This window comes from Festucalex cinctus, chromosome 8, assembly GCF_051991245.1.
Source record: "Festucalex cinctus isolate MCC-2025b chromosome 8, RoL_Fcin_1.0, whole genome shotgun sequence".
In the NCBI taxonomy this organism is placed as follows: Eukaryota; Metazoa; Chordata; class Actinopteri; order Syngnathiformes; family Syngnathidae; genus Festucalex; species Festucalex cinctus.
Window position 1 is genome coordinate 15,817,655 of NC_135418.1, and position 14,479 is coordinate 15,832,133.

At 38.0% G+C, this 14,479-nt stretch overlaps 1 protein-coding gene across 1 annotated transcript; it reads right to left on the bottom strand.

Annotated features, from left to right (window-relative positions):
* Nucleotides 1-578: 578 nt before the first annotated feature.
* Nucleotides 579-9,752, bottom strand: LOC144024012 (adenosine receptor A1-like). The gene is made up of 3 exons (XM_077530030.1): nt 9,178-9,752; nt 5,828-6,122; nt 579-3,959 (listed from the first exon to the last, which is right to left on the bottom strand). Exons 1-3 carry the CDS (start codon nt 9,504-9,506, stop codon nt 3,567-3,569), a joined length of 1,017 nt encoding a protein of 338 aa, XP_077386156.1. The 5' UTR covers nt 9,507-9,752; the 3' UTR covers nt 579-3,566.
* Between the last annotated feature and the right edge of the window lie 4,727 nt (nt 9,753-14,479).

Below are 14,479 nucleotides of genomic sequence, written 5' to 3' on the forward strand. Positions count from 1 at the left end.
TTGTGTGCAGTAATTGTGTATTGTAGGCCCTTCTGTATGTACTGTATGGTAGCATTTTTTTTTAACATTTGAAGTGTCCCTTGAGGTAATGCATTTTTTTTTTATTTATTTTTTTTTTCTCGAAAGCTCTTTGTGGGCTCAATGTTCCCATCGTGCCAGAGGAAATGGTTTAGTACTTCCTCAAACTCTCACTGCTGAACTGCCATTAACACCTCTTCAACATTCTTTAGTTTTGCCTCAAGCTTTACTCCTATTCATCATTCAATCCCATGTGTGTGGGTTCAAACTTCATAGAATTATTCCCAGCCCATATCGTTTTATGAAACTCAATTATTTTTCGCGTAGGGAGCAACTAAACTGGGGGAAAATAAACATAATCAAAGGATGTAACATGACATGATTATGAGAACCAGGATACAAAACAATGTATACTTTGCTCCAGTCAAAGGGCAAATTATTCAAATAGATGATATCCATGTGTACAGTATGTGAAAAGCTGCTGTACTGTACTAATACTTGTCATTAAAAAATTCCATGTGTTTTACACAGAAGCAAGAATGTTTGCATGTTTTAGTTTTATTTACTAGTACCAGTGACTCAAAAGTGTTCTATTGTACGTATACCACTTCCTACTATAAGAATCACTGGATTAAATAAAAGATCAAATTTTACAACATTAAAACATATTAATAACACGTTGTGCAGACTTTATTGATAATGGTGATTGGGTGAAAACGTTTAAGAACCACCGATTTACAAGATAATCTACAGCCAGCAGAGGGCAGCACAAGATAGTAGAATTGTTCTTCAATCCCCACGGGCCCACAAATTAAAAATTTTTATCAACCTACCGTATAAACGTCAAGTCATCTAATTGTGAAAGCAGAAGTAACTTTGCTGATGTTGTCTGCCAGTGAAAAGGAATTACAAAATTATATGTGGCAACGTTTTCTTCCCAGAAAGTAAATAACTTTTGTTTTTGTTTTATTGAACATTCTGCTGTGAAGCCTCACACACATACAGTAGAAACGTCAAATTTCCTTCTTCACGTGAAATCCGATAAATATGATTGTTTTGGTGTTAACAAGAAACGTAATGTACTGTATGTAGTCAAGCTGCACTTACTGCTCTTGTCTGGCAATTTACACAAACACATTAGGGATGGCTGGCACATTAGGCAAGAAACCAGCTGGATCCATTTAAAAAAGACACACTTTAAAAGGTACATGCCAAAAATAGCTTTGTCACCAAGAAAAAGCACAACTTCAGTTTCACACACTATTAACTGTAAAAGAACATCTGTATGTCTTAACAGTGCACCCCTTCCTGGTGATACCAAAACCAGAAGATGTAGATAAATACTGTAATATGATCATTCCACTTTGGGGGAATAACTCGATTAATTCGTAACAAAGGACTGTTAATACAAATCTGAAGAAATCCTTTCAAATTCAATCCAATATCCCTTAAGGCTGCGTATAGACCGGGGCGAGTTGTATCACTTTTTATACTTTTATATATTTCTTGGAATCAATACATCATATCTAAACAAAACGTATACCAGAGGAAAGACCAAAGTCTTGGGTATATTTTTTGTATTCATGTCATTTTCGTACTTTGTGTCAGTGCAGAGTTATTAGCCATCAAATAGAGGGAGTGAACACGTGACATGTTGCCCCTCCAATGGGTAAGTTGTCACATTGTATTTTGCAGCTAACCTGGCAAACTAATTTCCTCACTCTTCAGACTCATCATCTGAAGAACAATTCCGGCATACATAAACAGAGTTGGCCGAAGTACATTTTTCATTGGCATGTGACAACAAACCCCAAAATGACTGAGACAAGTTGCCGCTAACTACCATGTTGGCTAATACTTGCTCTAGTTCAAAGATAGCTTAAAACAGAGCAGCGACTGAGGCATGACAAGATGCCTGAATCTCTCCTCTAACCAGTCCACATGATTTGCTGCTAGAATTTGTCTGTGTACGACGCCTGTTTTAAAAAAAAATGTGAAGTTGAAAATTTTTACTTTGGGTTGTGCAAAGCAGATAGCTGGCATTCATGTCAGCTCACAATGTGCTATTCTCTTCTCGGACAGTACACAACACCTGACCATTTATATGAAGAAAACTAGTGTTCCACTTTTTCGTTGCGCCCTCTGGTGGAGAAGAAAATTTCAACGTGACAACTTACCCGTGATACAACTACGCCCGGTCTCCCATGTGTAACATTGTTGTATGCTTCGAACCTTTGTTGAATACTGTACGCGCTAATTGTTTTGTCACTATCTATAAATGTAACTTTACACGACTTTACATTTTACACTTTAACAAAATGCTTTGCTGCACTGAATGATTAAACACTGCAGAGAGGACAAACTGTTTTCTGAGGTAGGCTATATGATAATTATTAGAAAAAAATATGTTTGCTCATACAGTGTTCAAGGTTTTTATTTACTCATGTGCAACTACTGTAATATAGGGCTAAAGTGTTATTTAGGGGTGCGAGGGGATGGGTATTTGTACAAATCCATTATTACTCGATATAGTGATGTCATTATATGTACCACTGTTTCCACAAATAAATAACATTCAAATACAATAATAAACAGTTACACCAAAATGGATTTGCAGTTTGGCCAAGTTTTGATTTAAAGTGAATTTGCTGTGTATTCAGTGAATGGGCATCTTTTAGCTGGAATTAATACAAGTGGCACACAACTGTCAGACATGGCTTAGAATTAGGGGATAATACAAAATTGTTTGTATTCATCCTCAATAAAGGAATCCAATATTCTCATCTCTTGCCGATTGGTCCAAAAGATTGCATTTTCCCACAATTCCCATATGAATCACGTTCTGTCCATTTCTTGTGTCATTTCCGGTCAGAAGATACCCAATCAAAACTCACAAATTGACTCTATCTCCAAATTAAGCCAGGATTCGAATCATTTTGGCTTCAACTGTGAGTGCTCCATCGCACATTCTCTCACAACCTCACACTTGTCAAGATGAGTCCAATCTGCTCAGTGACAAAAGATAAGTGCAGATTCATAGTAGTCTCCGAAAATCCCCAAAGTTCTTTTTGGGAAGACAGTGACATGATATTTCTCACAGCAATAGATATACCTTAACAAAGCTTGACAAACTATAAGTGCATCATTTATATTTATGTTTACATCTTTCCTTCATCATTGTCCTTCTCGTCAGAATTTTGCCAGTTTAACCACACAATCGTGGCTCAACAGTTGGGGAGAAAAAACATCAACATATCTCAATAACTAAAAGGCGCGTAAAATCATGTTTGTCACAAAATCTTTACAGAGTCATTCACATTGATAGTAAGCCCCTTATCCCATATGACATCATCACCAAATTGTGGTGCCGGTTGAGACATAAACAAAAACATTCCCATCTGAGTCAAGTCTGACTTGTCAGTTTATCCTCATATGGAGCGTCCTGGATGGAATAGATCCTCAGTAGCTTTCATCCGTCTGACATCCTTTAAATAAGGTCATTGTAATCCTTGTGAAGTTAAAAAAAAAAAAAATACAGTGTAAAAAGTTCACACATCGTCATCATCATCATCATCATCATCGTTGTGCCTCAGCCTCCTCGAAGTGTTTTGTAATCTCTGACTTCCTCTTTGAGGGAGCGGACCAACTGGATCTCGACAAAGGACGTACTGATTCCAAATTCTCCAGAAAGCTGAGCGGAATTTCTTAATACGGAAAGCGTACACGATGGGATTGACAGCAGAGTTGCCGTGCGTCAGGAGGATGGCAATTAAAATGAGGCTCGGCGGTTTGTCGCATTTGGGACAAAAGAGCGTGATGCAGTTGTGGATGTGAAGGGGAAGCCAGCTCACGGCGAACAGTAAAAGAACGAGAGCCAAGGACTTGGCAAGCTTCAGCTCTTTGCCCAAGTAATGACTCGGGTCTGCATGGCTCACTGTTACCTGCACACAAAGGACCGCAAGGTCAGCATATAGAGACTCTGTATACAGTAGCTCAAAAAAGTGAGTAACAACACATGACACTTTGACACAAAATAACTTCAAATACAGCCATTAAGACTTGAATCCCTGGCAACAAAAGTGAGAACACCCCTAAGTGAAAATGTCCTAATTGAACAGTTAGTCATTTTCCCTCCCAATATATCATGTGAGTCATTAGAAAGTCTCCGGTGTGAATAGGGAGCAGATCCGACACTTTAAATATTTTCACTACTCGCTTTTGTTACCAAGGGTTGGGGTGTATTTTGAGTTATTTTCATTTGACATTTACATCGTTGCATGCACTGACTACCTTTTATTGTGTCAAAGTGTCTGTCATTTCTTCAGTATTGTCCCATAAAAAGATACAATTAAATACCTGCAGAAATGTGAGGGTGCACAGTACTCACTTTTGTGAGACACTATACATTACACTGTTTAACACAGGGGTGTTAAAACTACAACCCGGGGGCCATTTGCGACCCACCATCCATTTTTCAGCAGCCTGAGGCATATGTATACTAAAAATTTGGGATGTTCGATACCAGTTTTTTTTTCGGACCGATACGGATACCGATACTCAGACTCTCAGTACTCACCGATACCGATACCAAGTGCCGATACCAGTAGTACATTTTGATAAATAAATAAATAAAAAAAATCACTAAAAGATATTTTTAAACATAAATATTTCCTTTAATTTTGACCAAAAAAACAGCACAGTCACAAGCTTCAATAGTGTTAACGCTCAAAATAAAACACAAAAATGCTCTTTTAGTTTAGGATTCACTTGTAATAAATGTTTAGCCTTGAGGTGTTTTAGCAAGTTGCTAACATTGAACGATGCACTCTTCATTCCGCCTTTTGCGAGTCTTGTGCCACAAAGTTCACATTCTGCAATGTGTGGTTCGTCCTCGTCAATTTTGAAATATTTCCAAACCGGTGAAGCGTTGGTGAAAAACGCAGACATACTTGTGGGTTCATTGTTATCAAAACAGGAAGTGATCCTCATGATTTGTCATGGTGTTAAACTGCTGCAGGGTAGCGCCAGCTACAGGCAAGGAGGACTCAATGTTTTTTGTTATTTGTTTTGTTTTGTTTTTTAACCACCCTCCGACATCGGTTGCTTGTACTCGTCAGCGTCACGAGTACTCGAGTAGCCTACTTGAAAAAAGGCTGGTATCGGCCCGATACCAATACCCGGTATCGGTACTCTCCCATCCCTACTAAAAATGAAATTTGACATATCTGCAGATGGTCAGGAGGATATTGAAAAATAGGTGCCACTAATAAATTACCGTAAAATCCTGTGTATAATGCGTCATCCCAAAACCAACCTTTAAAAGTTTTTTTTTTTTTCTCTGTACCCCTGTACAGATGTAACGATATCCAAATATCACGATACGCTAAATATCAGAATATTGTGGGGAGGTTGGTGATAAATAAAAGCTCACAATACTGTATAAAAGCACACAATATTGTTATTAAAATTATTGTTATTGTAGCTAATAATAGCATTAATGCTTTGTCATGTGCTCCTATTGGCTCAGCAGTGGAAAGAATCACGGCCTATGTAGTTCAAAATGAGTTTGGCTGAACTGCAAATATATAAATTATTTGTAAAATTATTTAGGACTAAAATAATTTATTTTCAAAACACTGTGGTGAATAAAGATCATGCAACTTTAGAAGCAAAAATAGTTTCTTCCACTTTATGCTTTGTGTCAAGGTCCCATTTATGACATTATTTGATCCTCAAGTAACTGCTCTTGTTTTGGTTCTGAATGTGGAGATGAGATTCAGCTGCTGTTCGATGGAGAAGATGTTCTTACCTTCTTATTGAGCTGCTTATGAATCATGTAGAAAATCTCCACGTAGATGACGAGCATGAGGAGTAGAGGCGGCAGCACCCAGCCGAAGAAGTTGAAGTAGACCATGTAATCCATGCTGATGACCGTCTCAAACCGGCAATTCACCACCAGGTCGTCGCTGACAAGGGAGCCGTTGTCACGGAGACTTTGCAAGTTATTCCATCCAAATATAGGTGTGAGGCCCACCAAGAGGGACACCAGCCAACACAGCAACACGGCCGAGCCGGCTCGCTGAGGGGTCACCACTCGTTTGTAGCTATGGTTACAAGAGAGATGGGCAAAATGTTTAGAATTGTCGCTCTACTGTAAGTAAGTTGCAGTATTTTTATTGTTGTCCTTAAACATGAGAGAAAATTTAGATTCTTTGTAAATAGAGTATTTACTGGTCCTTCTAAACAAACAAACAATCAAAAAAAAATTGAAAATCAACTTCCACATATGACTTTTGATTTGTGTCATATTTGATACATCAGGTCACAATGCTTTAATTTTGTGCATTTATAACTGTCAAAAATGTAATAATAAATAGACATATCATCAGAAATCAGAAAGAACGTTCCCCACAATAGTTGTTTCTCTTTAGGTGTCTTTCCACAAAGCTAACACTTTCCAGAAATATCCTGCATCTCTTCAATATCACTTTCTGCCTTTCGGCAACTACTCTGACCAGACTTCTTCTTCTCTTTTATCCATTTTGGAGGGAACTCTAGTTCTTGGTAATGTTGAGGTTACTCAGAAGAACTTAAAATGGTGGCAGGGGTGTGCTGAGTCCCATCTAACATGAGTTTGAATGTGATTGGTGAAGTCTGAATCAGCCACATTCACAGTTATTAGAGTCGAGCACTCTTGTGCAATCATATCATCTCAGCGGTTTATTTATATTTGCCATTGTTAAAATAATTTTCAGTTGAGTTATATAAGGGTTATAGCTCCCATTAATAGTGGAAAATAGTTTTGAAATGATTTATCTTTTTTTTTAGATCACAAACACTGACATTTGAACTGTGGTGTGTAGACTTTTTTTTTTTTTTTCCCCCACTGGAAATGCTTCATGAAAAAGGCAAACAAATCTTGCAGCAATAACCCCGACAATAAAAAATATTCAGATAAAACCACATTTTAAACCCAGATTCCGTTGAAGTCGTGAGAATAATGTCCACTGTTGTATTTGTGTGCGCTGGTTGCCAGTTTGAAAAATTATGCAAGCAGCCAGCATGAGTCTATTGACCAATCATGCATCCTTTGTCAGAGTATTCCAGCCCTATTGTTGCATGTGGATTCTTTTTTTTTTTTTTTTTTTTTTTTTTTTTTGACTGGATGGCATCATTTTACAAGAAAGCCACATTGCAATACAATAAATATTACAATTGGAAAGATTTCAATTGGAAAGACACTATTTTAGAAGAGTGATGCCAAATGATTGGGTTGCATGTTGGAACGTGGCTCATCTCCACACAGAGATGTTACAATTGAGATTGAAACCTAGAACGCCTGACAGTGAGGAAGGCATGCTACCACCTGCCCCACCATGCTGCTATAGTACACTGTCGATCATCATCTATTAGGGACTTTATTTATTTATTTTTTTAAAGAAATATGTACATCCATCCATCCATTTTGTATATTGTAGGATCAGGATCAGGATCACGGTGACCAGTGGATTTAAGGCAGCGAAATCTTGGAATAGTCTCCAGTCAGTCAGAGAGGCACATGTAGAGACAAACAATCATTTACACTCACATTATGATTCACACCTTCACTCACACTGTCTGTCAGATGAGAGAAACACTACTTTGCAAAAACTAAACTCTACCTACTTTTGAATATCTCAAATCAGGGCAAAATATGCTTGTTCATATCTGCCAAAAATATTATTTTTTTTGTTCTTACATTTTACTTATATATATATATATATATATATATATATATATATATATATATATATATATATATATATATATATATATATATATATATATATATATATATATATATATATATATATATATATATATTAGGGGTGTGAATTGCCTAGTACCTGACGATTCGATTCGTATCACGATTCACAGGTCACGATTCGATTCGATACCGATTAATCCCGATACGAATTTATAAGTCGATTGTTGCGATTTTTTTTCATTCAAATTTAGAAAATACTAATCAGTAAACTTGTAGAGTGTAAGATTTATATGAAAATGTATTATTTATTTATCTGAAATTTCAGTCTTATAGAGGTTGTAATCTGTTTCATGTTTGAACAGCATTAAAATAAAATATTAAGGCTTAATGTTCCGTTCATATAACATTCTTCCATGCTCAAGGTGTGAATCCTAACCCAAAGTCAGACGTTTTGTTGAATATTTTTCCATTAAAAATGGAAGTTTAAAAATCGATTCACACACACACACACACACACAAAAAAAAAGGCAATGATGATAAGACGTTGAATCGGTAAGACTACCGAATGAACAATTCTGAGCTCTTAAAAAAAAAAAAAAAAAAAACGATTTTTTTTTATTGAATCGATTCGAGAATCGCGCGATGTAGTATCGCGATATATCGCCGAATCGATTTTTTTACACCCCTAATATATATATATATATATATATATATATATATATATATATATATATATATATATATATATATATATATATATATATATATAATAGTTTGTAGATTTAAGAAATGATTAAAGAATACTAGAATAAAACAGGCCGATTAGGACATTTTTGGTTCAGTTCCACATGGAGAGGGCAGTATTGGGGATATAGCTATACTGTATGTTTACATTTAAGAAATCTAGCCAGGAATATACCTGTGCTATATGATCATTTTGTTAAATTAAGTGACGATATGCTGTATTCCTTATTTCATTCTTGTTTTTAAGCCCATGCAGTTTTTTTCAGTGTACACTCTCAGTGACGTGAAAATATTAGTTCATATTGCTAATATGTATACAATAATGGCCTCCATTGAAGAAAGGCATCAACAAAAGGATGTCTTGTACTCTGCGATCTTTATTTTACACTCATGTGATATATTATTTCAGTTACATTTTGTTTAAGTTGTTTGAAGAGTTGTAGTAGGCATTTTGTATACTAGTTCAATGACAATGTCGTTCAGATGGCGTAGAAATGACAAGCCACGTGATCCTTGTCAACTAAATGCAAGTAACCTCCCATGTTCTCTTGCTGTATACGGTGAAATGGAAATGAAGTAGGCTAACATGGTGATTGGGGCTTCAGACACAAAGGAGTCTGCCGCCCAGTGAAAAGGATGTGCTCACTCAAAAGTGCAGTCTTACCTACCTCATGGGTATTTTGACCCTCAGATAGCGGTCGATGGCGATGGCCAAAAGGGCCAGGATGGAACTTTGCGTGAGGACGAGCACGGTGCAAGCGATCGACAGACAACTGTAGAAGTGAGTCTCGAGTCCGATGCTGATGGTGATGGCGAGGGGGATGACGAGAGCCCCGACCGCAATGTCAGCCAAGGCCAGCGAGACGATGAAACAAAACGTGGTGTCCCGAAGCGAGCGGTTGATGCGCACGGCCCACACCACCATCACGTTGCCGACGACCGACGAGACGGCGATGAGCACCTCCATGCCGGTGTACAAGAACCAAGTCCAAGACATGTTCGGGGGGACGCGCTCGGAGGGGCACTCCTGCGCTCGGAACGCACCTCCGACTCACTTCGGTAGACCCCGAAAATCCCTCTGACTCTGAGGTGGTCCCGTTTAATTTGAATCTAGTGTCTTCTCTGCGGGACGCGGAGCTGCGCACCACACGCGAAACTTGCTCCGCGCATGCTGGGAGGAGGTGTTGGAGGAGAATGGGAGAGTGCTTCCCGCAGCCCCAGTGGATACTGAATGAGTCACAAAAGCTCTTTTCACAACGCTTGACTTGAAATCTTGCATTATGCATTCTGAGCCGCAGAGAAACCGCAATAAAATACACGCGTTTTTACAGTTGCTCACACTTTCCGCGTAAACGTGAGTCATTTTAATGGTTGCGTAATAATAACAGTTTATCGAGCAGACGTTTAATCTGATGTGATATTATCATGTCTCATTCTTGTTGAGTCTACTGGAATTTTGAGACAAAAAGTCACATTACATTGAGATCAGTCATAGATTTAATATCTTTTTGTTCATTTTCTGGAAGTTAATGCATTAGTATTGTAATATTTGACATCAGGGTTTAGTTTTAGAAGTGGTTTGTTTGTCTGCCTCACAGTATTCAACGTTAATCTCGACCCTGGCCCTATATTGTTTGGATTTTGCATATTCTCACAAGTACTTCCTATTTCCAGGAATTTACATCAATCCAGCACAACTGTGAAACCCACTTTGTGAGCGAGCAATATACCCCCAAAATACACTACCCCTCTGGACAGTCGGTACTATGTAACGATATCCAAATATCACGATACGATATTAATCACAATATGAAGCTCACGATACGATAATTAACATGATATTGTGGGGAGGTTGGCGATATTTAAAAAAATGTCACAATATTGTAAAAGAAAAAAAGAAAAAAGAATGAGCTCATACTTAAAAAAGAAAACCCACAATATTGTGCTTTTGTACATAACAGCAATACATGCAGCATAAACTACCTTCAATCTCTAATAACGCTTAATATTGAGGCACTTACTCGCTAATGCAAGTCCACCTTGATTCCTCCACGTATTGACTCGCTTCAAAGCATTTTACAATACCCTTCATCTGACAATTAGTGTATTTTAAACATAGAAGGGCCAAAACATACCAAATGAAAATTAAACTGCACTAAAACCTAGCCACCAGAGGGTGCTATAACTGCACAAATGGAAATCAACCTGACTTTTTAAATAGATGTGTAGCTTTTAAATATTGTGAACATGACGACGACGATATTGTGGCAGTTTTGATATCACAATATTGCCGGTATCATAACTTCCCTCGTCTGTACACAGCAAAATCAGTGTTAATTCAACACCTTCAGTGTTAAATTTAACACTTCAAAAGTGTTTATATTGATCCCCACTAAATATAGTTAAAACAACACTTTTTAAAGTGTTTATTTATTTATTTATTTATTTATTTATTTATTATTTTTTTACACTATAGTGAGATGGCGTAAAAACAATTCTGGTGGTAACAGAAATTTAACAAAAGTCAACACTAGTGTTGATTTTACACTACACTAGTGTGTAGTGTGAAAATATTACACCATACAGTGAATATTAACGACTGAATGTGTAACATTAACACGGCCAATACAGAAAATACAGAACTTTTACACTCCAATTTTTGCTGTGCAGTTATTTTTGCTCTTCTGTGAGGGAAAATGACTTCATGTGCCCAAACCCCTTTTGTTTGAATGTCAGTGTATTCCAGTGATTTGTGAGGGGTAAGAAAAAAGTCGTCTCTCAAACTTGACAAGTGCAGGCGAGAAGGCGGAGGTAGGGTAAAATAAAACCTATACTTTTGACACCATCGCTGAAAATGTTCAAATTACATTTCAGGAGTTAAAATCAACTCCCAAACATTTATCCCTGAAATGTTAACACTCGGCGGCACAATGGATAACTGGTTAGCACGTTCGCCTCCCAGTACTGAGGACGCAAGATCGAGTCCAGGCTCGGACCTTCCTGGGTGGAGTTTGCATGTTCTCTCCGTGCCTGCGTGGGTCTTCTCCGGGTGCTCCGGTCTCCTCCCACATTCCAAAGACATGCATGGCAGGTTAATTGGGCGCTCCGAATTGTCCCTAGGTGTGCTTGTGAGTGTGCGTGGTTGTTCGTCTCTGTGTGCCCTGCAATTGGCTGGCAACCAGTTCAGGGTGTATCCCGCCTGCTACCCGAAGCCAGCTGGGATAGGCTCCAGCACCCCCTGCGACGCTTGTGAGGAGTAAGCAGTCAAGAAAATGGATGGATGGATGGATGTTAACACACCAATTCACACCAATTTTTCCTGTGCAGCCTTAGAGCACCTCGTTGCTGCCCGTGAGTGGGCGCTTGTCATGCGATGAAAGAAGGAGAAAGAGGGGAGATTTTTTTTTTTTTTTTTTTTTTTTTTTAAGTCTGACTTGACAATGTGTGAACCGAGCTTTGGGGTGGCTGCCTTAGAGTGCCTCACTGTTGGCTGTAAGTGCACACGTCATTTGCAGAGCGATATTTTCAATATTTTATTATATGTGATGATTAATATGTTTGAGGCATCGTCGGAAAGATTTTACGTTGTGTCTCCCGGCAGTCCACATGAAAACTCATCTTGAACTTTGTGGTTGCTTTACTACTCTGTGCAGTAAGTAATTCAGGTCAGGTGTTCTGTTACTATTTCCAATATCAAATGAGGATTCCCAAAGAGTCTGAAGCAAAACCCCTGAGAAGATTACAGTCAGTGTAGAAGATGATTGATGAAGATTCTCCTTTCCCTCACCTTGAATGTCATTAAGGTCCTTGTGCAGGGAATGATTCATGTGTGTCTACTTGCTCAATCATTTGTCACGAACTCGCCTCTTACTTATTTCATGCCCACAAGATTACGTCCGCTTCCACCACATTGATGAAATTACTCAGGAAAAAGCCAGTGGAAGAGGAACTTGCCTTGTTTGCTTCCATGAGATCCAGATCATATTTACAATTAAAATAGTACAGCAGTTCATCGAAGTTCTGCCAATATTTTCATGAAAAACGTTCCTGTAAGATTTTTTTATTATTATTATTGAGTTGTCATCATGCCTACTTCACATCAACACATCACCTATGTTGTGCCTTTTTGCTACCGTGCCTCCCCCAATTACCAATATATACAAAGACACAAATACACACAAAACTTGTATTGCATGAAATGACAAATATACTTTAGTTATTTAGAATTAAGGTCTCTTCATACCTGAACCTTCTATCGGCGCCAGTCTAGCAAAATACCAAAAGAGAGAAAAATAAATACAAAAATAGGGCCCTAAATATCTTCCTGACTACCAGCAATTCAAATTCGTCCTTTGTAGTGGACCTTTTTAAACCTAAATATCTCCCACCCAGTGCATATGATTGAATTAACTCCTATTGTGCTCTATAGAGGACAGTCAGCGCTTTCCAATGATACCTAATGTGTAGGGGTGGGGCTTTGCTACTTTTGATTGCATCATAAAAGAAAATGGCTTCCCTCAGTGCAAGCACTTTTTAGGGAAGAGGAAAAGTAAGTGTAAGTAAGTAAGTACGTTTATTTAACAAATTTAGGCTTTAAATGTTGTTAGCATGTTTTGTATAAGACTCTTAAGAACACATTAAAGTATTGTTTGAATTATTTTAACTGTATTTGAGCCTAGCATTTAAGTTTTTAAAAATGTCCTCTGTAGTGGACACATTATAGCTTTTTTTTTTTCTTTTTTTTTAATTTTATTTCTTTTGCAGTATTCCAGTTACTTCACAAAGATTGGGGAATATCAAAATAAAAATGATTGGACAATAATTTTTCCCTGGTAGTCAGGAGGCTATACGGACAATTTAGCATCTTTAATTCATCTAAAAAGCATGGCTTTGGAATATGGGAGAAACCACACAAGCAAAATAAGTTCATGCAGGAAGGCCTGAGGCAAGATTTAAACTTAAAAGCGCTTCACTAGTCTGAGGCCGACGTGCTAACCACTAGTTTGCCGTTTGTACGGAAATATTTAGATTTTAGTCTAGACCACGACCTAGACGATAAATGAGCTGCCAAAATGAAAAGGCCATCTTCTATTTCTTCTTTATTAGATGGTGTGAAAAATGATTGATCTATGCATTAGCACGCTTGATATTTTTACTTAAAGGCTAATAGGCCCAGCTTCATATTTCCAAGAGTGAAATGAGTTTGTTTCATTGCATTTGGTGATGTTAATAGTCATGTGATTGATCAAATGAACATTACACACACAATGCATCCCCAGCCTGCATTGGGTCCCATTGTGACTGTGTTAAACATGTGCGGCAGCTGTTGAGGCGTGATAATTTTGAGGTGTGGGGTGGCGTGCAGCTCCTCATCAACCCTCTGCAGCCCAGCACTAATGAAGGGAACTGTTCCGACAATTTCCCTGCTGGGATGAGGCGAGCAGCACGAGGACTTCATTTGCTGACCTGCAGGCTGTGCAAGAACGTGAGTGAAGATGAAATGTGCAATGGTCCTAAGTGTGCACTGCAGATCTCCTCGGGGAAGAACAAGTAAATAACCTCGTCAGCTCAGCCAAATGTTTACTTTTAAAGCACGACAATCCCAAGACACAACATTTGGTGCACCTGCACTATGTAAATACTTTTACTATTATTATTAATATTATTATTATTGGATTTTACAGTGATATAGAAATATTGGACACCACCACAGAAGACAATCATATTTTTAGATTAATACTTCCCTGACTGAATAAGACATTATAGCCACATCTATAATATTTTGTTCAGTTGTTATTTGCTACAACTTACTGGATCTCATTCAGTACAATTGTACTGTCTGCCGAGGTCAACAGATGTCAAAAACACATATTCATGCAATCAGATATTTTGTGCCCGAAGCAAGCAGATTGCAAAAACAGTGCAGGGGAATATAATGCATAAAGGTCACCATGGGGTCACAATATGGTG